Below are 27,480 nucleotides of genomic sequence, written 5' to 3' on the forward strand. Positions count from 1 at the left end.
CGGTTTTCAAGACGAGACTGTTGATAGGGCGGTCGGACTTGTAGGACTGATCACCTAGAGAGGACAATGTAAGTGTTGTGGCATACAATTGTTATTATCAAGTAAACAGGTGACTGTTTTGCTTTCACATAGTGTATCAGGCAGTGGAACCTCATGAACTCGAAACTACTTGGACTATGATAAAATACTGCTGAAAAAGTAAAAGATTTTTTAATTCTTTCATAATAATATAGACCATATGACATGACATAATTGTAATATGAAAGGATCGGGAGGTCCCTAACGTTCTGTTTGTAGTATATTATCACGTTATCTTGATTTCGAGACTGGGGATATCGAATCACACTCGCACTTATCAAGATCAAACATCAAATCAAGTAACTATCACCCACTCTCACACTCACATTCACATTGACACTCACACCAACATACACATTAACACTCACATTCACACGCACACTGACATTTACACTCTAACTCACACTCACATTCACACTCACATACACATTCACATTCACATTCACACTCACACTCACATTCACACGCACACTCACATTCACACTCTAACTCACACTCACATTCACACTCACATACACATTCACATTCACAATCACACTCACATTCACACGCACACTCACATTCACACTCTAACTCACACTCACATTCACACTCACATACACATTCACAATCACACGCACACTGACATTCACACGCACACTCACATTCACACTCTAACTCACACTCACATTCACACTCACATACACATTCACATTCACACTCACACTCACATTCACACGCACACTGACATTCACACTCTAACTCACACTCCAATTCACACTCACATACAAATTCACAATCACACGCACACTCACATTCACACTCACAATCACACTCACGTTCACACGCACACGAACACTCACATTCACACTCACATTCACATTCACATTTGCATTCACAATCAGAATCACACTCACGTTCACACGCACACTTACCTTCACACTCACAATCACAATAACAATCACACTCACACTCACATATTCACACTCACACTCGCATACACAAACAAATTCACACCCACATACACATTCACACTCACATTTACATTCACACTCACATTCACTCTCACATTTACATTTACATTAACATTTACAATCACACTCACACTCACACTCATGTTCACACTAACACACAAACGTACTCTCACTCTCACTCTCACGCTCAAACTCACATTCACACTCACACGCACACCCACACTTACATTTACACTCACACTCACACTCACACTCACTCTCACTCTCACTCTCAGTATCACTCACTTTCGCTTTCACTTTCACCTTCATCTCCACCTCCACTTTCACTCTCACTCTCACTTTCACTATCACATTCACACTCACTCACATTTACTCTCACTCTCACTTACATTCACTGTCACTGTCACTATCACATTAACACTCACACTCACACTCACACTCACACTCACATTCACACTCATATTCACACTCACATTCACACTCATATTCACACTCACATTCACACTCACATTCACTGTCACTCTCACTATCACATTAACACTCACACTCACACTCACATTCACACTCACATTCACACTCACACTCACACTTACATTCATACTCACATTCACGGTCACATTCACACTCACACTCACTTTAACACTCACATTCCTACTTACAATCTTACTCACATTCATTTTCACTCACATTCACATTTACACTCAAATTCACACTCACACTCACACTCAAATTTACATTTACACTCAAATTCACATTCACACTCACTCTCACATTTACATTTACACTCACACTCACTCTCAATATCACTTTCACTTTCACTTTCACTATCACAATCACTTTCACTTTCACAATCACTTTCACTTTCACTTTCACTTTCACTGTCACATTCACACTCACTCACATTTACTCTCACTCTCACTTACATTCACTGTCACTATCACTATCTCTCACATTCACTCTCACTATAAAGATCATTCTCATATTCACTCTCACCATCACATTCACTGTCACTCTCACTCACACTCACTCTCACACTCTCACTCACTCTCACAGTCACACTGACACTCACACTCACACTCACTCTCAAGCTCACTCTCACTCTCAATCTCACTCTCACTCTCACTCACACTCACACCCATACTCACATCCACATCCACATTCACACTCACATTCACACACACTCACATTCACGCTCACACTCACTCACATTGACAGTCATCCTCACTCTCACTCTCACTTACAGTCACTCACATTTACTCCAACGTACAGTCACTGTCACTATTACTATCTCTCACATTCACTCTCACTCTCACTATCCCTCACTTACACTTTCACTTTCATCTTCACTTTCACTTTCACTCTCACAATCACTTTCAATATCACTCTCACTATCACATTCACTCTGACTAACACATTCACACTCAGTCACATTTACTCTCACTCTCACATACAGTCTCTGTCACTATCACTATCTCTCACATCCACTCTCACTCTCACTATCACTATCACATTCTTTCACCTTAACCTTCACCTTCACTTTCACTTTCACTTTCGCTCTCACTATCACAATCACTTTCACTTTACTCTCACTATCACATTCACTCTCACTATCACATTCAAACTCACTCACATTTACTCTCACTCTCACAAACATTCACTGTCACCATCACTATCTCTCACATTCAATCTCACTCTCACCATCACATTCACTGTCACTCTCACTCTCACTCACTCTCACACTCTTACTCACTCTCACAGTCACACTCACTCTCACACTTTCACTCACTCTCACAGTAACACTGACACTGACATTCACTCTCACTCTCACTCTCACTCTCACTCAAACTCACACTCACACCCATACTCACACCCACTTCCACATTCACACTCACACTCAAACTCAATCTCAAAGTCATTTGTTATTTACGGCTGTCTTTTACCTAAACGTATCGCCTGAGCTATACGGGTCCGTATCACCTGAGCTTTCAAGTTCAATTTGTTGGGCTGATATTTCGATGACGAACAGTATTCGTTCCTCTATGTGGTTTGATGGAACATATATTTCAAAGTACAATAAATGTACTTATCAACCTTTGTTTTGGAAGTATAACTGTGGACGGTGTTTATATTATATATGAATGATTGGAACAATTAACTCTGGTACGTTTTGTGAAATATTTATTACGCATTTACTGGATATGCATGCATATTATATATCTATTTCAAGCTATCATTATCTATTTAGTTATGAAATACTGCACTAATCTGAATATATAAAATATATATTTATATATCACTCACTTGAAACAACACGTTAACAATTGACCTGCTTTTCCATGTGATTGTGATGGGTACTCTTGGTTGGGCAGGATACAGTTCCAATTGTATCAAGAGTTGTGTCTGCCTAGTAAGATTATTGTGTATCACTTGGCTCAAAAGCCAAACTGACAATGGGCACCTTGACATGGATTTCAGGTGAAAATTAACTTTGCTTGTGTTTGTGACAGCTGACACCGGTGGGAAAAGTACATTCACCTTTTCGCGAACACCTGGTATCATCACAATTTGTAAGTGACGTATGAACGCATGCTTGTGATATGGTCGGAATCATTCACTGGACTCGACTTAGCAGAACATTTGTATGGTTATTAATTGTGGTTATTATTCGTGAAATAACGCTGTAAGCTGGGCTGCTTCCAGGCTGCCTAACTTATACAGTGGTTTTAAAGACTAAGATGGAGAAGACTCATAGGATATAGAACCTTGTCTTTTCTTGGCAAACAACACATTTATTTCGTCTAATGACCTGATAAAGTTTACATTTTCACTCAAGAATTTCCAAACATCCTCTATGCATTCTGATCATGGGCGGTTTTTTGTGAGGGATCATAATAATAATGATCTTGAGTGCGAAACCTTTAACTTGTCGTGTTCTTGTTATCGAGTTTATTTTATCCTATCATAGTAATTATGAATACAGTTTTGTTCATGTGTTGTCTTTGACTTGATATGCTTGATATAGTTTTTCTCTACACATTCTTTTGTGAAAGCTTACGTTTTTAAATGTATGAATTAAATGTAGTTCCTTTTGAATATTGAGATATAAAACAATGAAACGGTTTTAATGGCTCATGCATATATATGTATACAACTTGGAAGCAATATCAAAACAACAATGCCAAGCCCTGGGGTATTCCTATTGACTAATTGTAGACACCAATGTGAGTGTTGACTTACATCTTGAAAGCACACAGTGACAATGACACTAAGGTGTCACCGAGTTCGCTTTGCAGATGTTTAACAAAAACATTACACAAGAATGAAAAGTACATTTTATACATTGGTGACTTCTACTTGGGCAGAACATCTTTTATTAAATGACAGATCTCGTCTTCGTTCCAGAAGGTAAGACAAATCAATATACCCAGACTCCTCAAGTTAAGAGAAAATCAATCTCATATTATAAGGTGTTATTTTTTCCAAACCCAGACGTTTATTTACTGTTTTGTTAGGGAGATTCAACTCACTTTGACTCTATACATTTTCACTACCATTTAACCGTGCCGTTGATATGGACTCGTCCAGCATATTCAACCAACTGCTTCTCTCTTAAGCGCGATCACGTGATAAAACCAAACATACTTTAAAACATACATGCACACAGCTTTAACTCATAGTGTCCATCCTTTGACCAGTACCAGTTGTTCAAGGTTGTGATAATCACCTTACAATATGATCTGTTCGTGATTACTTGTTCTCCTCTTTCAGACTAGAATTCATGTTGTAAAGGATGACAGAAGGCATTTCCAATGTAATACATGGATAACTGTGACATCGATCTAGCAAGAAGACCAATGACGCACACTCGATATGTACTGAGGTCTCAAGGAATAAACCTTTCTGTCGTAGAATTCATCAGAACATAGGCTTGGGATCTGCTACTTTCTTATGGTTGAGATCCACAGGACCGATCATTGAGCACAGCCTCTTTCTTGCAGTTGAGATCTGCATAACATAGCATTAGGGGTAGTCGTTACACTTACCAAACTCAGAGGACTCAAAACAGGGATATTCTTTGAGAACGATTGCGCGATCATCGTATAATACAGTGGTACAGAACAGAAAGTTGCATATAGAGTTCTCACTGTTGTGCGTTACAGACATTTGAGCAGAACTTTTTGTATCACAGATTGGACAGAGGACCGGCATGTCGGAAAAAAGTCGAGCACCAACGAAGAGAGTCTTGACCAACTACGCCAACAACACCTCTGCCCATGGTATCTCAAAGTTGGTCGACAACAATGGCATCTTGCTGAAGTTGATGTGGCTGGTGCTGCTGCTGGTAGCGACAGGACTGATAGTGTTCCAGGTCATCAAGCTTGTACAGCAATATCAGAGGTGAGTCATTCATCACACAAATTTTGCAAATTGTTTGTTTGAAATCACCCTGGGGCTTCAAATACTTGACATTAAATTGAAAATTAATCAAATATCTGCTAAAACCGTCAAGATTTTAAACTCTCCCGAGCAGGATTTTCCACAGGTACACATGTACGATTTATCTCGAAATATTACGTCTATGTTATTTCCAACATGGTAAAGGCTTCTGTGACGGACGTATTTGTATACTCAAGTGGGTATAATATTTTAAATCCATTCTTGACGTTTAAAAAAGTATCAACCCTTGTCATTGTATAAGTGAAGTAATAATGTATGATAAATATATGATTTTAAATACCTTTATACATGACATGAACATTGATGTTATGGACGTACCACAGTGAAGCCTCGGTATTCTCCACAGAATCGTCACTCTTGAAGTTACGAATCAATGTTACGATGTGACACGCGATTTTAGTGCTACGGCTCTGACAACACCTATCCTCTCACAGAAGAGGTTGTGCATGAATACACCTCGCCCGGAAATTATATTTGAAACAAACACCGTGTCTATGATTACATTTCGTGGGCATAAAAGTTAAAGTGGACCAAGTTCCGTGCACTTTCTGTGAATGTTTTCCTTAATGATGTCTTCACATGAATATGATTGATGAAAATGCGAGCGTTAGAGAGATTATTACTTAAGTGTGTTGTGGTATCATATCATATATCGGGAATCATCATGAGTCTTGACATGATGCCTAGTCTAACCAACCCGGGACGTTTCGGAGAATGTGAAGACTCCCAACACTGCAGCCTTCTGCATAACCCAGATTGTCAGAAGGCGAAGAGCTACACCATCATGTCGCTAAAGATACTGTGTTTGTACCAAACATCCACTGACAATGTTTTGGACAGTCTCATTAAATTCATTACATAATCTACATTTCATATTTACATTTTGATGCAAAATCACACATTGAGCAGCAAACAGAAAACCTTCTGTTTCACTCATCGGGCCAGCCGACGTCGTCCAAAACGAAGGACTCTGCAGGGTTGCTGATCCTCTCAACACTCTGACTGGACCAATTTGATATGACACTTCGCATGGTTGACACTCTTTTACTGTACCGTCCAGCAGTACAGAACCTTTAACACTGCTATTGATATTACGTCTCACATCCTAGGCTCGTTTACGAAAACTGTGGAATACCATGTTTTCTTGACATGCTTCACAAGAGGATCATCAGTCAAATATATATGTGCAAAAGTGCACAATACAATTTTATCACAAAGAGACTCCACATTATTCAAACCACGTCCTCACATTATAATTTGTAAATATAAGAACGAGGATGGTGGAATCTATTGTCTGACATGATTCTTCGTGTATTTATTTATTTATTTATTTATTTATTTATTTATTTATTTATTTATTTATTTATTTTAAAATATTTGATATTTTTTATACGCAAACAACTAGGGTAATACTATCTTATCTTTATCTTTAATGATTCTATTAATCGATGTTTGAGACGTTATTGAAGCAACTATTAGTAACCGTGTATCACTATATATTGTTTGATAGAACCGCCCCTCTTATGTTATAGTGACAAAGGATGGGATGACTTCATTTGTACATTTATTGGCTCATGATACCAATTGCAAGTTTACCCTATTGGTTTATCAGATCGATAATACTATCAGTTATGTGATAAATACTATTCTCAGTGACTATTGATAGTTTTCATGCAAGACCGAGAGATTGAGGATTTGTGAGTGACACAAATGTTGTTCCTTATTTATTAAGCCGTGAAGCCAGATTTTCTTTTTTGATTGTACACGGATTGTATTTTAATATATTTTTTTCATCTAAAACTTTGATTTGAATCGGTAGATGGTAAAACAATTTTAAAACTCTTGACCTTGTTTGTGTCCGTATTTATATTATAAATATAAGATATGACTTGTGATAACGATTTATTGTTAAAAAATTCTGTTTTAGTCATGCAAAGCAGAACGTTATGCCTTATTATCTCAGATTCTTTATTTTTCTTTTAACCACGATCGGTGGTGCATGAGTAATGCTATAATATACTGAACAAATTAAAAACTTCACAATCCTAAAATTTTAACATTTTGACCAGTTATCATTGTGGGCCCTTAATGTGTATATAAACAGTTATGGCCACGTATTGTCTTCAGATAACGTATTTTCAGCCATACTTGTTAGCAGTCATTAACAAAAAAAGAAAAACACAAGAAAACAAAAGTCGTTACGGCCATTTGTCATGCCACGCCTTTCAAATGGCCAGGTCGACAACATGTGACGTCACATGCAGAGGATCGTCAGATTGTCTTACGTCACCTCCGTAACCGATTGTTGACGGCTACACCAACCAGAAATGAACTGTTTAGGGGTAGACTGAGTCCGCAAACTTTCGAAACCGTCTAAGAACTGCTCACCTTCAAGCACTACGGCCATACTGCGGGCCGATTCTGAATCAATTACACAGACGTCAACGTCAATTGTGGGCACAGCGACACTTACGATGGACTCAGAGAAATTGGAATCAAGTCGTCTTCAGTGATAAACCACGATTTAGTCTTCGATTTGCTGATGTTAGGGTGAGGGTGTGGAGGCGCCGTCATGAACGTTACGCCCAGTGTTGTGTACAGGTTGACAGGAAGTTGACAGATTTCGAGGCGGAAGTGTCATGGTGTGGGGTGCTTTCTGTGGCAATGCACGTTCCAGGCTTCTTGTCATCCGTGGCAAACTCAACGCTGCTGCTTACCGCGACCAGTTACCGGCACCACAACTTCTGCCTTTTATGGCAGCACATGGACCCGGTTTGATCTTCCAACACGACAATGCCAGATCCCACACAGCAATTTTGACAAGGAATTTCCTTCAGAATGCGGGAGTCAACGTCATGGACTGGCCGTCAAGGTCTCCCGACCTCAACCCCATCGAACACGTCTGGAATGCTCTTGGCAGACGTCTGCGCACTCTCCAGAACCAACCACAGAATTTGCAAGATCTTGGCACATTTTTGCAGCAACAATTGCGTCGTCTTCTCAATCATGTGTTCACAAGCATCACAAGGCCCACGCGGAGGCGTTGTGTGGCAGTTGTAACAACGCACATGGCGGCCATACACGCTACTGAACTTGTATGCCATCAGATTTTCGTGCTTGGGACTTATGATTTAAACTGTTGATGTTATTACCGAATACCGAAGGTGCTTGGAACAAATTATGGTTACCACCGTTAATTTCAAATTCTTCTTTGGACATTAATGATTAAAAATTACTTTCTCTGATACATTTGTCCGTTGTATATCATATATAGGATTACTTTTACAAATGTGAAGTTTTTAATTTGACTCAGTATACATAATATATAAAGTGAAACGATGAATCAAGATGACGGGGAGTGTACATTTATAAATAACAAGGGACATACAAAATTACTTAATACGACTTCCGATTGTATCCTGTATGCACGACTACTTAAAAAATTATATATTTATGGCTGCGAGGAACCTACATAGTTGCTTCATATCCTTACATTTAGGAGTACAAAAGAGGCGTTTTAGATTCGTGATGTTTGGTCAGTTTAGGTATTTCCTATCGATATATGTAATTCTTTGTTTTCTAAAAGCCTCACAACGAAAAAAATAGTAAATTCATCTGCATTGCCTGCATGGTAAATTACATAATTTACTTAAGCGATTTTCTCTAGGAGTAAAGCTCCATCTTCGAATCTCAAGGGGAAGGATAGTGTGTGATGTTCAAATTTTTAGTGGTGGGTATAATACTGATTCAGGTAACAAAACTAGGTATATGTTTAAACTATCTGTAAGTACAATCCTTTGGAGCTTGTTGCAACTATACTAGCCAAGATTTATCAAATTGATCTTTCATGATCATTGTTCTCTCAACAACTGCTACGATCCAGTCTGATGAATGTGGTGAATGAAATACGGCAGTCAGTCCTCAAGAGTTCAGTATATTTTCAGCACCGCTTAGCCATTGGTATTTTATTGGATTTATATAATAGCTACACTTTGGGCTCACTTGGGATCCCTTATTTATGCCAAAAACTAAGTCTTTTACCTATTTTATATTGAGTGGGACCCTTCCAAGTTCTCCACATACAAAAAATGGGGGTGATGTCCTCAGACCAGAAGCAATTTCTAAAAATCTGTTAAATGGATTCTCTCAGTAGCTTCTGTCCCCATAGTTCGGATCCATACATAAGTATGGGAGTTACCATGACGCCGAATGCTTTACATGAACAGTCTAATGATAGATGGAGGTTTCTCCTCTTTTTGAGTAAACAAATTAATATGGCCGGTCAATAAATGTATTATATCATTCATGCCCCAGGCGCCCAGTGAACACTAAGACATCCATTGAGAGCACCCAGCTGACATTTCCCAGTGTCACCATATGCAACCTGAACCCAGTTCTCAACTCCAAGGCGAGCGAATACAACATGTACCATGTAATTGAGAGAGTTGCCAAATACCTGAACGTTCCTCTGTCCGACTTCAAATACACTGGCGACGTAAGTACACAAAGGCGATAAAACCCTTTCAATACTCTTGACTAGTTTCTGCCAAAAGCGGAGTCAATTGTACCATCATAAGCATGTGTTTCCGAATCACTATCAAATAGTGATGATACCAGGTTTTCGCGCAAAAGTGAACGTACCCTGCCCCACCGGTGGCACTCATAACAAATACATGCAAGAGCAAGTCAATTAGTCACCTGAAGAAACAGCGGTAAACGTCTTCACGTGCTGATTCGGGTGGACTGTCATTTGTATTATCGATTCGATCGGCAGTGGTCAGTACAGCAGCAGTCTTCTATAGCAGTGTAATGTGCATCATATCGAGGGAACACGTGTTCCGGGCAACATTGCATCTTCGTTGTTCATAAAAGCGACAAACGATTTCCTTTTTCATATGTAAAATGAAGCGACAAAACACGTCAAAAGCCATACGATCTCTGCGATTCGACTGTATCATACGCATAAATGTCCTACTATATCACATTACACCTGGTATCATCACTTTGACTTTGACTGGTACCATGTGTTCCTGTAGCTTTGATTAACAACTTATTTGCCTTTGCATGTGTTTGTGACGGGTGCAACGGCGGGGCAGGATACGCTCGCCTTTTTTGCGAACACCTGGTATCATTACTGTTTGATAATGAGTTCTAATCACATGCTCATGATGTTGTCGGAATCGTGAACTATACTGCAAATTCAAGGTAAGTTTTCACACGAGTTTTTCGGAGTGAGTTTGACGCCGCTTTTAACAGTTTTCCAGTGATATCACGGCGTGTCAGTGCAATGTGGAAGGAAACCCAGAAGTCTCAGACGTTTACCACTTCGGTGAAACCCACGAGCATGGGTATGTTACTGACAAACCTAGAAACATAATTGGGGCGAACCGGGATTCGAACCCGCAATCAGAGATTTATGGCGTGCCCAAGGGACGCAATTCTGCACAGCGAATCGCGGCGCCTTAGACGACTGGGCCACGACTTCACACGAAGAAACAACGGAAACACATGGTACAAATCAAAATAGGGAATTGCTTCGGACATATTTTTTGACAGTGATGCGTCAAATTTGGAAATATCCTCCAAGTTCCTTCCACAAGACTTTTTGAAAGCTTTGCTGAGGCCTGATGACGTTGTAACCTGATCAAACAACTTTCGAGCAAGAGTCGTATGACGCTCTTTGAAATCATCGGGGAAAGAGCATGTTTGATTGTTCCTCAAAAGTTGTGAAATGTAGACACCAATAGGTGGAGCTCCTGAATTATTGCTCATCATAAAGGGAAAGCTGACTATTTGAAAGTTGAAGCCATAACAAATGTGTATAATATTCGTAATGGACGTCTGTATTAACTCTTACAATATGAACAATATTAGTGTCAGTATATTTGATGAGTTTAGACTTTCCTGAGGGGTCTTTGTGAACGTCCAAAAGGTGGAATTGGAACATTGGTGAAGAACAGTTAGTATAGCTCAGCGATATATATAAATTATCCATTTTACGTACACCAGATGACTCCATTCATGCCTTTTCAGATTCAAACTAATGATAACTACAGTTTTGCCGATGTCAACTTCCAAAGTGAGTAAGCCAGTGTCGACTACAGAGATATGTAAATTATAACCTTTTGTTCAAGAACCTGTTGTAACATGTGCACTTATCCTGCTGTACCCTGTGTTGAACTGTAACTAATCGCCCACTTCCTTTGGGCACCAAACTCCAAATTGTTCTCCCGCACTGTTCACTCAGTCTTATCGAGGACATAACGACAATCCACCCATCTGTGCTATTCACTCTGTCTTCTCCAGCATCTAACGACCAACTACTCCTCTCCACTCTCCACTTTGTCTTCTCCAGCATTTAACGACCAACTACTCCTCTTCACTATTCACTCTGTCTTCTCCAGCATCTAACGACCAACTACTCCTCTCCACTATTCACTCTGTCTTCTCCAGCATCTAACGATCAACTACTCCTCTCCTCTATTCACACTGTCTTCTCCAGCATCTAACGACCAACTACTCCTCTCCTCTATTCACTCTGACTTCTCCAGCATCTAACGACCAACTACTCCTCTCCTCTATTCACTCTGACTTCTCCAGCATCTAACGACCAACTACTCCTCTCCTCTATTCACTCTGACTTCTCCAGCATCTAACGACCAACTACTCCTCTCCTCTATTCACTCTGTGTTCTCCAGCATCTAACGACCAACTACTCCTCTCCACTCTCCACTTTGTCTTCTCCAGCATTTAACGACCAACTACTCCTCTCCACTCTCCACTCTGACTTCTCCAGCATCTAACGACCAACTACTCCTCTCCTCTATTCACTCTGACTTCTCCAGCATCTAACGACCAACTACTCCTCTCCTCTATTCACTCTGACTTCTCCAGCATCTAACGACCAACTACTCCTCTCCACTCTCCACTTTGTCTTCTCAAGAATCTAATGGTCTCTACCTTTCTGCACTATTCACCCGACCCGTGAAGATCCCGGGTAGAATAGGTCTTCAGCAACCCATGCCTGCCGTAAAAGGCGTCTATGCTTGTCGTACGAGGCGCCTAACGGGATTGGGTGGTCAGGTTGATGCATGTCATTGTATCTCAAGTGCGTGGATCGATGCTCATGATGTTAATCACTGCATTATTTACAGATCGCCGTCATTTAGCTGTAATATTGCTGTTCGTGGCGTTAAACAACACACAAATCACTATTCACCCTGTCGCCTCTAGAATATAAAAGGGGGATCGCCCAGTGGTTAAAGAGTTCTCTCATCACGCCGGAGATCAGGGTTCGATTCCCCGCGTGGGTTCAATGTATGAAGCCCATGTCTGGTGTCCCCCGCTGGAATATTGCTAAAGGCAGCGTGAAACCAGTCCTAGAATCTACACCTCTTCACTATTTGTCAGATCTTTCAGGTTCCCGTTCAAAAAAGAGATCTTAAGCGCTCTGGCTGTCAAAAGTCCATGTAAAGGTATTGGAATTGCAATTGCGTTAGCGCTAAGATGGTTTCTCGGACGCAGACCCAGGCGACCCTCTACGACAGTGGCCTATTTACTCTGTGTCCTCTTGACTCTACCGACCCCCTGTGACAGTATCACACAGTAGTTACCCAAACTCTAACTGCCCCATGTGTCCTCTATGCCAGTTAGTCATGCATTAGTTACCCTGATTCTGACTATTGTCCTCGTGCAGCTGATGACCCCCTGGACGAGTCGATTCTAGAGTTCCAGATGGAGATGCAGAGTTTATCATTAGGCGAACTTAAAGAGATTTCCCAGACCTTCGAGAGCTTTGTCATTTCCTGCACATTCGGAGGACGAGAATGCGACAGCAGGTAAGGAAACCGGCGATATAGTGTCACCAAGGAACTGACTACTACGTCGAAATAGATATTGGGCAGACGCAAAGAAAACGTTTTTCGAGATTGTATTAATTCTGTCAAAATAATCATATTATGCAATTCAGCAATCAGATATTTCATAGATACAAATTTGTTGTGCATACACAGTAGAAAACACGATATAATGCAACAGATGTTTTCATATCTGTCCTTGTTTGGTCTTGCAGCAACTTCACTGTGTCCTATGATCGCGACTACGGCTTGTGCTACACCTTCCCCAACAAGACAGACGTCAAGAAAGGCAATCGCATCTTTAACGCAGGGCCGCTGTATGGTAGGTTCATATAACAGCATGCTGTTTTCAAGATCGGCAACACCATAGCGAGATTCCTGTTGCAATAAACCAATTCCTGGTGGATTCACATATCTAACCATGAATATATTCATTTCTTTAAATGCTGATTGTTTCTGTTTTTTAACCAATCCGATTCAACGCCCCTGTTATACTTCCCCAAACCCACATTAACGGTAGCGTATTAATGATATCATTCGCTTAGGCCACAAAGGTGAGTAGATGTGATCTGGTGTGGTGTGGTGTGGTGTGGTGTGGTGTGGTGTGGTGTGGTGTGGTGTGGTGTGGTGTGGTCTGGTCTGGTCTGGTCTGGTCTGGTCTGGTCTGGTCTCGTCTCCCCACACGGATATAATACCATATGCCTATCTATAATGCACCAAATCCACACCATAAAACTCGCTTAAAGAGCTACATTATTACCACGGTTAATGCATCAGTGTGCACTCGATTTTCATGTTCGGTACCCTGGTATACAACATAAGCTGCCGGTGAGACGTGAGACCATATCATCCTACTGCGTACCCATTCACTGCTGGGCATATTTCGAAAAAGCCACTTGCCAAAGAAGACACAGCACATGTTACATGTGCTTTACCAGAAGCGTTAACTTCACCTGTTGCAAGACCTGTACGTTGTACTCAGAGCCAGTGTCACACTATGAGAAGCCTCATTTCTGGTGTCCCCCCCCCCCCCCCCCCCCCGTGATATTGCTGGAATTTTGTAAAACCAAACTCTTCTTTGCTTCCACATTGCTCAAATGTTTTTAAAACGTCATAATCGTCAATCCCCCTAACAAAAGCACTTCCAAAAGCAAATCCATCCCTTACATCAATGTTCCTTTAACCATTGAAAGGCGAAAACTGGCAAATTTCCCTTGAATGATACCTACGTCACTGAAAACATACAAACAAAATCGCCACAGATTTGCAATCAGTATTTCATGACAATGTGCAAATCTTGCTCTGGTCGATGGGAAACAATAAGAAGTGATCGCCAAAGGCAAACTTCCAATACAAAACGCGATCACTGCCGCGTACAATATCATTGTGACCCGAACACGACAGAGTCTCGAGAGGCAAAAAGAAAGTATACATATTTTGTAATATATGTAATTGAAAATTGAGTGAGTGAGTGTGGCTATACTCCGCTTTTAGCAATATTCCAGCAATATCACGGTGCTTGACACCAGAAATAGGGTTCACACATTGTACCCATGTCGGGAATCGAACCCGGGTCTTCCGCGTGATGAGCAAACACTTTAACGACTAGGCTACATAACCGCCCCAATTGAAAATTGAAAGTACAGTTGTTAAATTTTATTATGTCTATTTGACTATCATTCAATCTTACAACATTTTCTATAAACGTAATCATAGGTTGGGTAATTTTGTGTAAGAATATACTGGTTCAATGAGGACTGGTAAAAATGAATTTGTAACCACGTGACCCCCTACCAAGTTTGAAGTGTTGTAAATTTGTGGCGAAAATAACGAATTCGTTGATTTCGTCTAAAACACCCATCAACAGTTGTGTGTAGTTCGATTTTTGTTTCATTCTTAAAAGTTTTTAATCAAATTATATTTTATAAAGAAAAACCATGTAGATCTGAAGTATTCTTTGAATGCGGATTAACCGCCAGTACATTTCATCATTTTATATGATATCTCTTAAGATATTTTCAATTGAAAATCAATCATATGATAAAATCAACCGAGAGGCCGAGTTTATTTTGCCCCGGTTTACACATTGGTTGAATACATGACACGTTCAATGTATTACTAATTATGTATTCGTGTTCCAACTTCTAAATGCCTATTAAAGACGACATGGTGGTTATGACCAGGTCTGAAGCTGATCCTGAACGTGAACCAGAAAGAGTACCTCCCCTTCATTACTTCTTCCGCCGGAGTCAGACTACAGATCCATGAGTTTGGATCCGAGCCTCACATGCTTGAGCTGGGACAATCTCTCTCCACTGGCTTCGAGACGCAGATTGGAGTGAAACCCGTACGTGCATACAACTATCAACCCAGTGACCCTTCATAACGATATTGCGTCTGTACGAAAGCCTAATGGTACCACATTAGTAGTATACTTTCGAGCTTTCAATTATCATCTTTTCAAAATGTCGAATGAGTAAGTGTGCACGGAGCGTTTTGACACCAAAACTGAGCTTCACACCTTGAATTTCGAGTTTTCTTCTCGTGATCTTTCCAGTAATATTGATTAATTTCTCGTTATTTCAAGTATTGTATTTAATTATTTAAAAAGCGTTAAATAATTGACATTTCGATATGCAAAAGTTTGTAATGCCAAAGTGGCTCAAATGGGCTTCCGTACGTCTGCAACCTCAGACATGGTTCTACCGATTTGGCCTCTGTTTATGCCGAGGACATGGTACGTTTACAGCCTTTTGATATTTGGAACGCTTTTTAAGACCCATATCAGTCTCTTTGAGGAAAGTATTTCGCTGAAAATGAATTTCACATTATTCTTGTTGGTTACTAGTAATCATATTAGTCTTTGCGCATTGCAAGTACAGGGAAATATGTAACATCCACGGCTATGCATTGTTTAAGAAACTTCTCAAAATGATTAAATATTGTATAACAAAATATCTTTAAAGTATAACCACATATAAACGGTTGCTAACACATTCACATCGTTTATGGTATCACGGGTAGCCAGTTGCCTTACAGACCGCAATTCGCTGCGCAAAGTTGCGTCCCCTGAGCATGCCAGAATCACACGACTGTGGGTTCGAATCCCGGTTCGCCACGATTACGTTTCTAGGCTTGTCAGCAACATACCCGTACTCCAAGGTGATAAACTTCACTTCGATATTTAGCCGACATGCCGTGGCTGGAACACTGTTAAAAGCGGTGTTAAACTCAACTCACTCACTCTTATTCTTTTTATCAAAGTATATTGCGCAGGTCAATATTATTCCATATATGAATGCATTTTGGACTGGGCCGAAGTGGTCAGATTAGGCCCCACAAATCAGATCCACTTAACTCTATGAAATAACTCGAGGCACACAACAATTAGTTTTCTAATTCTGAGCAGCAGCAGTGTCTATAGGTTCGTGACGTCTGATAATGCTTCAATTTATGCACGTGTACGTGAATGCAGCTTTATGTTCCACAGATCGTTTATAAGAGGCTGCCCGATCCCCACGGCACGTGCGACGACTCCGGGAAGTACGAAAGTGTTCTGGTAAGGATAAGTTTAAATATGGCATCACCTCTCATATTTGAAACACGACTGTCACTGGACGATGTACCCATTTTGTGTGTTTTCTACTGCGAAAGAAAATAGGATATCCATATTTAAAATATGTTTCACAATTTGGTTCGAAAGCCTCCGTGGTCTAGTAGGGTAACGTCTGAACGGAGAGCGGGTTTCGATTCCCGGCCGCGTCATACCAAAATACGCTAAAAGATGGTACTTCCTGTTACCCTGCCTGGCGCTCGCCAAAGGAGCTTAAACAAGGACTGGTCAGGTCGCAGTCAGTATACTGTGTCTGAGTGGGACATTCATGCATGTTAAACTGCGGTATGATATCCCAGTGGGGTAACATCATAAAACCAACATTACTCCAGGCGTATTCAACCAGTCACACACACACACGCACACACTTGTCAGTAAATACGTTGTAAGGTTCCTTTATGTTCCTATCCTACTTATACGACACGTGTGGACACTGATGTGATCTTGTTAAATAGACCTTTATTTCTGCAACTAGGACTGTGAACGCGACTGCCTGGAGACTCTTATAGAGGGTGACTGCGGATGTTCACGGCGACAATACTCTGATGAGGATCCGTGCGCATCCAAAAGTGAGTCTGAAGCTCTATGTGCCATCCTACGATAGATCCCATGTGTCATGTTAACTTTTGTGTATTGTAGACATCCAATGTGTCATTTTCACCTGTATGAACTGTAGACATCCCCTGTATCATGTTCTCCTGTGTGAACTGTAGACATCCCCTGTGTCATGTAAACACGTATGTACCGTAGACATCCCCTGTATTATGTTAACATGTGTGTACTGTAGATATCCCCTGTGTCATGTTAACATATGTGTACTGTAGACATCCCCTGTGTCGTGTTAACATATGTGTACTGTAGACATCCCCTGTCTCATGTTACCGTGTGTGTACTGTAGACATCCCCTGTGTCATGTTCTCCTGTGTGAACTGTAGACATCCCCTGTCTCATGTTAACGTGTGTGAACTGTAGACATCCCCTGTGCCATGTTCACCTGTGTGTTGTAGACATCCCCTGTCTCATGTTCTCCTGTGTGTACTGTAGACATCCCCTGTCTTATGTTAACATGTGTGTATTGTAGACATCCACTGTATCATGTTACCGTGTGTGTACTGTAGACATCCCCTGTGTCATGTTAACGTCGTGTGTATTGTAGACATCCCCTGTGTCATGATAACATGTGTGTACTGTAGACATCCCATGTGCCATGTTCACCTGTGTGTACTGTAGACATTACATGTGTCATGTTCACCTGTGTGTACTGTACACACCCCCTGTCTCATGTTAACGTCTTGTGTATTGTAGACATCCCCTGTGTCATGTAAACACGTATGTACCGTAGACATCCCCTGTATTATGTTAACATGTGTGTACTGTAGACATCCTCTGTGTCATGTTAACTTGTGTGTACTGTAGGCATCCCCTGTGTCATGTTAACATGTGTGTACTGTAGACATCCCCTATCTCATGTTAACATCTGTGTACTGTAGATATCCCCTGTGTCATATTAACATGTGAGAAGTGTAGACATCCCCTGTGTCATGTTAACATCTGTGTACTGTAGACATCCCCTGTGTCATGTTAACATCTGTGTACTGTAGACATCCCCTGTGTCATGTTAACATCTGTGTACTGTAGACATCCCTGTGTCATGTTATAATGTGTGTACTGTAGATATCCCCTGTATCATGTTAACATGTGAGAAGTGTAGACATCCCCTGTGTCATGTTAACATCTGTGTACTGTGGACATCCCCTGTCTCATGTTAACATCTGTGTACTGTAGATATCCCCTGTGCCATGTTCACCTGTGAGAAGTGTAGACATCCCCTATGTCATGTTAACATCTGTGTACTGTAGACATCCCCTGTGTCATGTTAACATCTGTGTACTGTAGACATCCCCTGTGTCATGTTAACATCTGTGTATTGTCGATATCCCCTGTGTCATGTCAACATCTGTGTACTGTAGACATCCCCTGTGTCATGTTAACATCTGTGTACTGTAGACATCCCCTGTCTCATGTTAACATCTGTGTACTGTAGATATCCCCTGTGTCATATTAACATGTGAGAAGTGTAGACATCCCCTGTGTCATGTTAACATCTGTGTACTGTAGACATCCCCTGTGTCATGTTAACATCTGTGTACTGTAGACATCCCCTGTGTCATGTTAACATCTGTGTACTGTAGACATCCCCTGTGTCATGTTAACATCTGTGTATTGTCGATATCCCCTGTGTCATGTCAACATCTGTGTACTGTAGACATCCCCTGTGTCGTGTTAACATCTGTGTACTGTAGACATCCCCTGTGTCATGTTAACATCTGTGTACTGTCGATATCTCCTGAATCAGGGTAACATGTGTGTACTGTAGATATCCCCTGTGTCATGGTAACATGTGTGTACTGTATACATCTCCTGTATCATGTTAACTTGTGTGTACTGTATACATCCCCTGTCTCATGTTAACGTATGTGTTTTGTAGAAATTCCCTGTCTCATGTTAACGTGTGTTTATTGTTGACATCCCCTGTGTCATGTTAACTTGTGTGTACTGTAGATATACCCTGTGTCATGTTAACGTGTGTGTACTGTAGACATTAACTGTGTCGTTTTAGCATGTGTGTACTGTAGACATCCCCTGTGTCATGTTAACATCTGTGTACTGTAGACATCCCCTGTCTCATGTTAACATCTGTGTACTGTAGATATCCCCTGTGTCATATTAACATGTGAGAAGTGTAGACATCCCCTGTGTCATGTTAACATCTGTGTACTGTAGACACCCCCTGTGTCATGTTAACATCTGTGTACTGTCGTTATCCCCTGTGTCATGTCAACATCTGTGTACTGTAGACATCCCCTGTGTCATGTTAACATCTGTGTACTGTAGACATCCCCTGTCTCATGTTAACATCTGTGTACTGTCGATATCCCCTGTGTCATGTCAACATCTGTGTACTGTAGACATCCCCTGTGTCATGTTAACATCTGTGTACTGTAGACATCCCCTGTGTCATGTTAACATCTGTGTACTGTAGACATCCCCTGTGTCATGTTAACTTGTGTATACTGTAGACACCCCCTGTGTCATGTTAACGTATGTGTATTGTAGACATCGCCTGTTTCATGTTAACATGTGTGTACTGTAGACATCCCCTGTGTCATGTTAAAATGTGTGTACTGTAGACATCCCCTGTGTCATGTTAACGTGTGTGTACTGTAGACATCCCCTGTGTCATGTTAACTTGTGTGTACTGTAGATATCCCCTGTCTCATGTTAACTCGTGTGTTTTATACACATCCCCTGTGTCATGTTCACCTGTGTGTACTGTAGATATCTCCCGTGTCATGTTTCCCTGTGTGTATTGCAGACATCCCCTGTGTGTATTGTAGGCATCCCCTGTGTCATGTTTCCCTGTGTGTATTGCAGACATCCCCTGTGTCATGTTTCTCTGTGTGTATTGCAGACATCCCCTGTGTCATTTTTCCCTGTGTGTATTACAGACATCCTCTGTGTCATATTTCCCTGTGTGCACTGTAGACATCCTCTGTGTGATGTTTTCCTGTGTTTATTGCAGACATCCTCTGTGTCATGTTTCCATGTTTGTATTACAGACATCCCCTGTAATCCTCTGTACCATGCTTCCCTGTGTGAGTGTAAACAGCCCCAATTTCATGTGAACTTGTGCCTATTGTAGACATCCCATGTCTCATATTAACTTGTGTGTGTTGTAGACATCCTCTGTGTCATATGTCCCTGTGTGTGTTGTAGACATCCCCTGTATAAAGGACATAATCAAGGAGAAGCAGTCCGGCGAGTTGAAATGCGAACATACATGTCGGAGCACGTGCAGGTATATTGTATGGTTCCAACTGTCTCGTGCATGGTTAGATTTCACACAAAAACAGATGTTTCCCTATCGAGTTCTGTACTAATTCTAGAATTTCTTCCCGTTTAATTAGGAACCCTGGAATATCATTTATCGTAGATAGATAAAAAGCAATTTTGCGAAGTAAAACAAATTACGAATCGTACTAAGTGTTTTTCTTAATATCAAGAAATGAGCTGGGCCTTACATATTTTCATTGGTTCCCAACATAAGTAACCTGACAGAACTGTTTTCATTCGACGTTTCATTCGAGCCTAGTGGTTAAAGCGTTCACACTTAACGCCGAAAACCCGGGTTCGATTCCCGACATGGGTACACTTTCTGTTAAGCCCATTTCTGGTGTCAAGCACCGTGATATTGTTGGAATATTGCTAAAAGCGGCGTAAAACCATACTCACTCACTCATTCGACGTTTATTTCATTAAATGACGAAGTGATTGTAACCACCGATTTAATACAGAAGTTTACACAAAATGTCTAATGAAATTAAAAGGACCAATCTATTGTTCGTAGGGTGTATGACTTTGAGAAACAAGTATCAATGACAAGATGGCCGGCAAACCACTATGACCCTGCAGTCAAGTTCAAGGTCAAGAAATGGTCTTCTAATTTTGTGGATGATTTGTTCAGTGAGGAGAACAGCAGGTATGTCGCCATATTCTCTGTTACAATTGGACCAAAGAGCAGCGTGTCTCACACGCTGTCAATCGTGACATCCTTTAAATCAATACCAAGTGATTTTCTACATAGGAGAAATCCATAAAATCAAAACGAGAAATTTCTATAGTGGGTAATTCATAGCTTCAAAACCCAGTAATTTTATACACTTGGGGCAAAAGGCAAAACCTTATCATTTCCTATAGGTGGAACTACATAGAATCAAAACCCAGTAATGTCCCATAGTGGGGAAATCGATAGAATCAACAGCCAGTAAGTATCTATTGTGTATGCATGAAATTTCCATCGTTTAAGACAACGAACAATAATTATACAGACGTTTCTTACCCGGTTGTGTACATCATTACAAACCAGCATTAAAACGCTGAAATTGTATTTAACTATGGATATCCTCTCAGATATTAGATGGATAGAAGGGTAGCATCTTAGAAAGAGGGTAACGTCATGCCAGGATGTGTTCTATTTGCAGAGACAGCCTTCTTGCCATAAATGTGTACTTCTCGGAGCTATCCCTGCAAACTATCGAAGAGGAGCCAGCTTATGAGGTAATCTTGAAGAGCCCTACACACGTCCAGTGTGGAGTACAGCGTACTGAAGTTAATATTGTCTAAGTAGACTAGTCGGTGTGTCTCACTTCGGAAGCCTATTTGGGTCAAAAGCGCATATTTTTTTCTGAAAGTCGTAATTACGAGTTCAAAAGGCTTTCGTAAGATACCAAAACGTGCCGCACCTTTTTGTCAAATGAATCTCTGGTTTCCGTTTGGAAGTGGAACCTTTCCCGTGATCATCAAGTAGTGTGAGGAGTTGCATTTTTAAACTCTTGAGACATTACATGTGTGGGTACTTGTGCAGAGTGGGAGACGTTTCTCACAAACGTCATCTTGACAACCTTTTTACAACCCGTATCAATAAATGTACTGAGCTTTATGAAACACTTTTATCTTAAACTAAGATATTCAGTTGATATAAAAAAAAGTATATCTATTGTTTTAATTATTGCTTCGAATTTGGTTGGAGAAGGAGTATGTTTACTGTCACTGCAACCAATGCGTATCGTAAGAGGCGACCAAATGGATCGGTTTGTCAGAGTCGGTGACTTCATGTCAAACTCATGACATCGTATCCCCATCACTGCATTGGCTGGTTCATACTCACGTAGCTTAAATATTACTGAATGTGGGGGTGGTCCATTTTAATTTCTAGGGGTTAAATGAATCACACGTCATTAATTTGTTTAAATAAACTCAATCTCATTAAAATCAGACCTTTGTTCTCGCTACCGCTAAACAAAGATCTGAGGACAACCCATTACGGGTCACGTCAGACCGACCTTGTGCGAACTTTGACCGACCGATGGAATGACCAATCAGAAACAAGCTTTCTCGTGCTTTACGGCACAAATTTCAAATTGGCGACTACGCTTCGAAACATATTTTGTCAAATTCTCGATTACAAATTTGAAGCCTGAACATAAACATTCTGGAATGACTAATAGATTGTCTAGCATGTAAGGATTCAGTCGTTAAACCCGTAACTATCGTTCGGAATACCCCATGTTAAAGATTGCATGATTAGAAATCACATTCCGACTGTCACTTTCATAATCTGGTAAGCGACGCACTGACTGGTCGGATGAAAGGTCGTTCTGACGTGACCCCTAATGGGATGTCTTCAGATCTTTGTTTAGCGGTAGCGAAAACTAGGATCTGATTTTAATGAGATTGAAATAAACTCTGCTTGAAAACAAACAGTAGTGTTAAGAAATAACATAAAGAGTTTTAGTAAAGAATAAAGGAATCGTTACTAAACAACATTGTTTGCTCCCTGTTCCTAAAACCAGTACCAATGTCAAGGAATGTCAGTGCTCAAAAGCTATAAGCTCCCTGAGTGACAGAAGCAAAGTTCAGTAGCATTTATGAAATGTTGGGCGGAGACATATAAACTGTCCTCCACAGTGTTGCAAAACGAATGTATTTCTTTAGTATTTTTCTGTATTTATAAGCAGCAGAATCTGTACACCTGTGCACAGCAGACGTAATTCAAAATTAACATACCGTGTGCATAAGTTTCAGTATTCTGCTTCATCGATCACTTGATTGTCTGATTTGTTGACAGGCCACCGACGACAGGAGTACTCCTGTGATTCGTCTAGCAATTAATATTTGCAAAGTGTGTGAATGCCGGGTGGTACCTGTAGGACGGGACATACTTACCTTTCTTGCAAATACAGTCATTGTGACATCGCTGATTTTAAACGGTCCATTCATATATTTTTTGCAGCTATTTTGTCCTTACGTCAAATTTTAATCTGTTTTGGCGGACAATTTAAACCAGTTATTCTAATGCATTGACAATTTCTATTTACATGTGTAACCCTACTTTGTGTAGTTATGAAGATGCCTTGTTTTTATACAAAGGTGAGGTGAAATTGGGTTTAACGTCGCATCCAAGATTATTGCACTTATATACCGACGTGCATGTACGTGTTTGTTTGTGTTGCTGATTGTACAAGTCCGGACTGATGCCGATTTATAGTGCTAGCTCACTGAGATACCATGCCGCAGTTTAACATGAATACCCCACTCAGACACAGTATTCTGACTCCAAACTGACCAGTCCTTGTTTTAGCCCCTTAATACCGAGCGAGAGATAGGATAACAACAAGTACCATCTTTAAACGTTTATTGGTATCACGCGGGCGGGGATCGACCCCCGGACCTTCCGCTCTCCGGGCGGACGCTCTACCACTTGACCACGGAGGCGGTTGTTTAATACAAAAAGCTGCATCTGTATATGTTTCAGTTTGAGAGTCTCCTCAGTGACTTCGGCGGCCAGCTTGGGCTGTGGATGGGTATATCCGTGCTGTCTGTCTGTGAGGTTCTGGAGTTGTTTTACCTCCTCCTGGCCAACCGCTGCAAGCCACGCCCCAAAGTCAGCAGCTCGCCCGTGATTGACCTCAAGTCGTAACTCCATGCCGGACTCTACCAACATGGCTGTGGCCGCTTTAAACTTATTCAACTTCTTCTTCTATTAATGGATCTCATTATTACATAAATGCATTAAAACATATAATTTCATACACAATAGCCATTTTTTTATATCGTTGCATATATCAGTTCAATATTCATTTGGGCACACTTTCAGTAATGCTCCTCTGTTCTTTGCATCTTATGATATGACCATCTGGGAAGCCCCTCAATACCGATGATATATGATATGACCATCTGGGAAAGCCTGTGTTTTTGTACCAAATTGTCAGCAGGTAGGGTAGATATTTCTGAAACATACGCTGATATTTGAGATCTTGGAAAGTAAAGATGGATTGGTACGTGTTTGAAACCTATTTTTATACTTAACCACAAATCTATTGTTGCAAAGGCAGTAGATTTACTCTCCGCCAATCGAATTGTCGCTTTGTTATTTATTCTTTATAGTATTTAATAAAAACCTTATAGAGTATGGTTATTGCTGGGATATTATTTTGGTTAGTTGAATGGTGGATGATGACATATCTTTGTTTTCGGCACAAAATGTCACTTAGCATACTTGTATTGAGTTCGCAATGAAACTGTAAACGACATTGCTCAAATGCTGTCAAAGTAATTGCTTCATTGAATTAGTACATGAAACACTCCGCATACCCAGTATTCTTATTCCATATGGTGAACACAACCCTTGCACAATGCTATTGTCTTATTGAATGTCGCACTAATACTGTCCACGGTGACGATCCTTCCCAAAGCTAATCTCACACACATGTATATGCTTAATGTTTGTGTCACATGCATGTTTAATCTTTACATAGACATTTACACAATTATATTTACACAGCACAACCCAATTTACCGTGAATACCTTGATGTATCTCCCGCACTTTCACACTTGCACACTACCATGATTCACATGAAACGCTTCGTTTCATGAATTATACAAATTCCCCATACAATGTACCCATTACACAAGAATAAGAACAGTGATGTTATTTGGAATACACTCAAGTACTTTCACTTCATTGCCCATACCTGGTATAATATTCTCCAACAATTGGAACACGGCTGACACATCAACACATATGACAATAGCCGGCTGAGTTAAGAAATAAATGACTCGTGGTCGTTGTTTATCGTACAATACGGCAACGCAGGGAGAGATGTACAGCCTCTTTAAGGACGTTAGTCAAAGGTACGTATTTAAATAATGATGACCCCCTGAATAGAATCCAACTGCGGCACTGTTGGGCAAGCCCATTTTATGCACAGGTGTTTGTGTGTGTGTGTGTGTGTGTGTGTGTGTGTTGGGGGGGGTGGGGGGGGGGGGGGGGTGGGGGGGGGGGGGATTTGGTCCTTCACAATTTTAAAGTTGATTATCTGTACCTTATCTCCCAATACGGAGTGTCATATCTCTCTCACTTTTCGAAGCGATCGTTCGGCCATTGTGTTTATGTTCGTTTCCATAGCAGCATATACGAGGGCTGGCTGAAAAGTTCAAAGCCTCAGTGGGATATCTCAATCGGATTGCAACAAACTTTTGTCACAAACAAGTACAATCATTTATAGACATTAAGAACTGCAACTGTAATGTTAATTATTGTCTTTGTACCAGACCATCTAGTGAACCTACCCATTGAAATCACCAGAAATTGACAAACTGGCTATAGAACAGTCATCAAGTTCCTGCAACTGAAAGTTCTAACACCACTTTAGGGGATGATGCCCCTTCCTTTTCCACTGTAAAGAAGTGGGCTGCAGAATTCAAGCGTGGCAGAGAGAGCCTTGACGATGACCCGCGTCCATGAAGGCCTTCAACAGCAGCCATTCCGGAAAACATTACCCGGGTGCATGACATTGTGATGGCTGATCGACGATTGACCACTCAACATATTGCCAGTGTTGTGGGCATCTCTCATGAGAGGGTTGAGCACATTATCACCAACGAGTTGGGAATGTCAAAAGTTTCTGCAAGATGGGTGCCAAAGCTCTTGACAGCGGTTCAGAAACGTGTCAGATTCCGGACGTCCCGAGACAACTTATGCCGTTTTGAAGCAGATCCCGATGATTTTTTGGCCCGATTTGTAACCATGGATGAGACCTGGATTCATCACTTTCAACCAAAAACCAAAATTCAGTCTAAACAACGGAAGCATCCGGAATCACCAGCCCCCCCCCAAAAGCCAAGTCGGTTCCTACTGCTGGAAAGGTGATGGCTTCAGTCTTTTGGGATTCCAAGGGTATTCTGTGGATTGAATATCTTGAAAAAGGCCAGACTATCAATGGAAGATATAATGCTGACCTACTGAGACAGTTGTGCGAAGCTTTCAAAGCTAAGAGACAGGGAATGCTCACTAAAGGAGTCTTGTTCCACCAAGACAATGCTCATGTTCACAAAACTGGGGTTGCCATGTCAGCGATCCATGATTGTGGCTTCGAACTCATTGACCATCCCCCTTATTCACCCGATTTGGCCCCGTCAGACTTCCACCTGTTTCCCAAAATGAAAAAGGAACTAGCCGGTCACCATTTTCCTAGTAATGATGACATCATTTCCGCTGTGAATGATTTTTTAGGGTGGCTGAAGAAAATTTCTTCTTGACCGGCATTCAGGTCGTGCAGCATCGCTGGCAAAAGTGTGTAAACCTGGAAAGGGACTATGTTGAGAAATAAATGAAAACCATCGACTTGGTACGGGTCTTTCACAGTTAGGCTTAGAACCTTTCAGCCAGCCCTCGTATGTGGAACAACTCACTAGATACTTCCCACTCAAAAATAACGTTGTCAAGTTGCAAGCCCATGTTCGAATCTCCAAAAATGACGTCATGATAGAACAATGTTTTATCGTAAAATGAACCATGCTTCTTTCTTCATTGTTCTGTGCGTTTTATCGCGTAGCTCTCTTAAATAGTATAATAGTTGTGTTCCTTCTCACCTGAAACGCTATATTGGGTGTCACTCG

At 40.9% G+C, this 27,480-nt stretch overlaps 1 protein-coding gene across 2 annotated transcripts; it reads left to right on the top strand.

The window, feature by feature from the left end:
* LOC139455880 (epithelial sodium channel subunit gamma-2-like) lies at positions 1–25,050 on the top strand. 2 transcript variants are annotated; one of them, XM_071237424.1, is made up of 13 exons: positions 1–68; positions 5,221–5,429; positions 9,804–9,984; positions 11,523–11,568; positions 13,186–13,327; positions 13,561–13,667; positions 15,529–15,692; positions 16,836–16,904; positions 17,434–17,527; positions 20,736–20,817; positions 21,367–21,498; positions 22,001–22,076; positions 24,334–25,050. In XM_071237424.1, the coding sequence occupies exons 2-13, from the start codon at positions 5,239–5,241 to the stop codon at positions 24,496–24,498; spliced, it is 1,449 nt and encodes a 482-aa protein (XP_071093525.1). In that variant the 5' UTR covers positions 1–68; positions 5,221–5,238; the 3' UTR covers positions 24,499–25,050. The 2 variants fall into 2 exon arrangements, with proteins under 2 accessions (XP_071093525.1, XP_071093524.1); XM_071237423.1 differs by lacking the exon at positions 1–68 and adding an exon at positions 4,723–4,741.
* The last annotated feature ends 2,430 nt before the right edge of the window (positions 25,051–27,480 follow it).

This window comes from Haliotis cracherodii, unplaced genomic scaffold, assembly GCF_022045235.1.
Source record: "Haliotis cracherodii isolate W230 unplaced genomic scaffold, xgHalCrac1.p SCAF_11, whole genome shotgun sequence".
NCBI classification, from domain to species: Eukaryota; Metazoa; Mollusca; class Gastropoda; order Lepetellida; family Haliotidae; genus Haliotis; species Haliotis cracherodii.

What these genes read in the sequence shown, in the direction of transcription:
- LOC139455880 (XM_071237424.1), top strand. Translation starts at nt 5,239, where the DNA reads ATGTCGGAAAAAAGTCGAGCACCAACGAAGAGAGTCTTGACCAACTAC. An exon ending in TAACGCAGGGCCGCTGTATG is followed by an intron (nt 13,668 to 15,528) that starts GTAGGTTCATAT and finishes GGTTATGACCAG; the next exon opens with GTCTGAAGCTGATCCTGAAC. An exon ending in ACATGTCGGAGCACGTGCAG is followed by an intron (nt 20,818 to 21,366) that starts GTATATTGTATG and finishes TATTGTTCGTAG; the next exon opens with GGTGTATGACTTTGAGAAAC.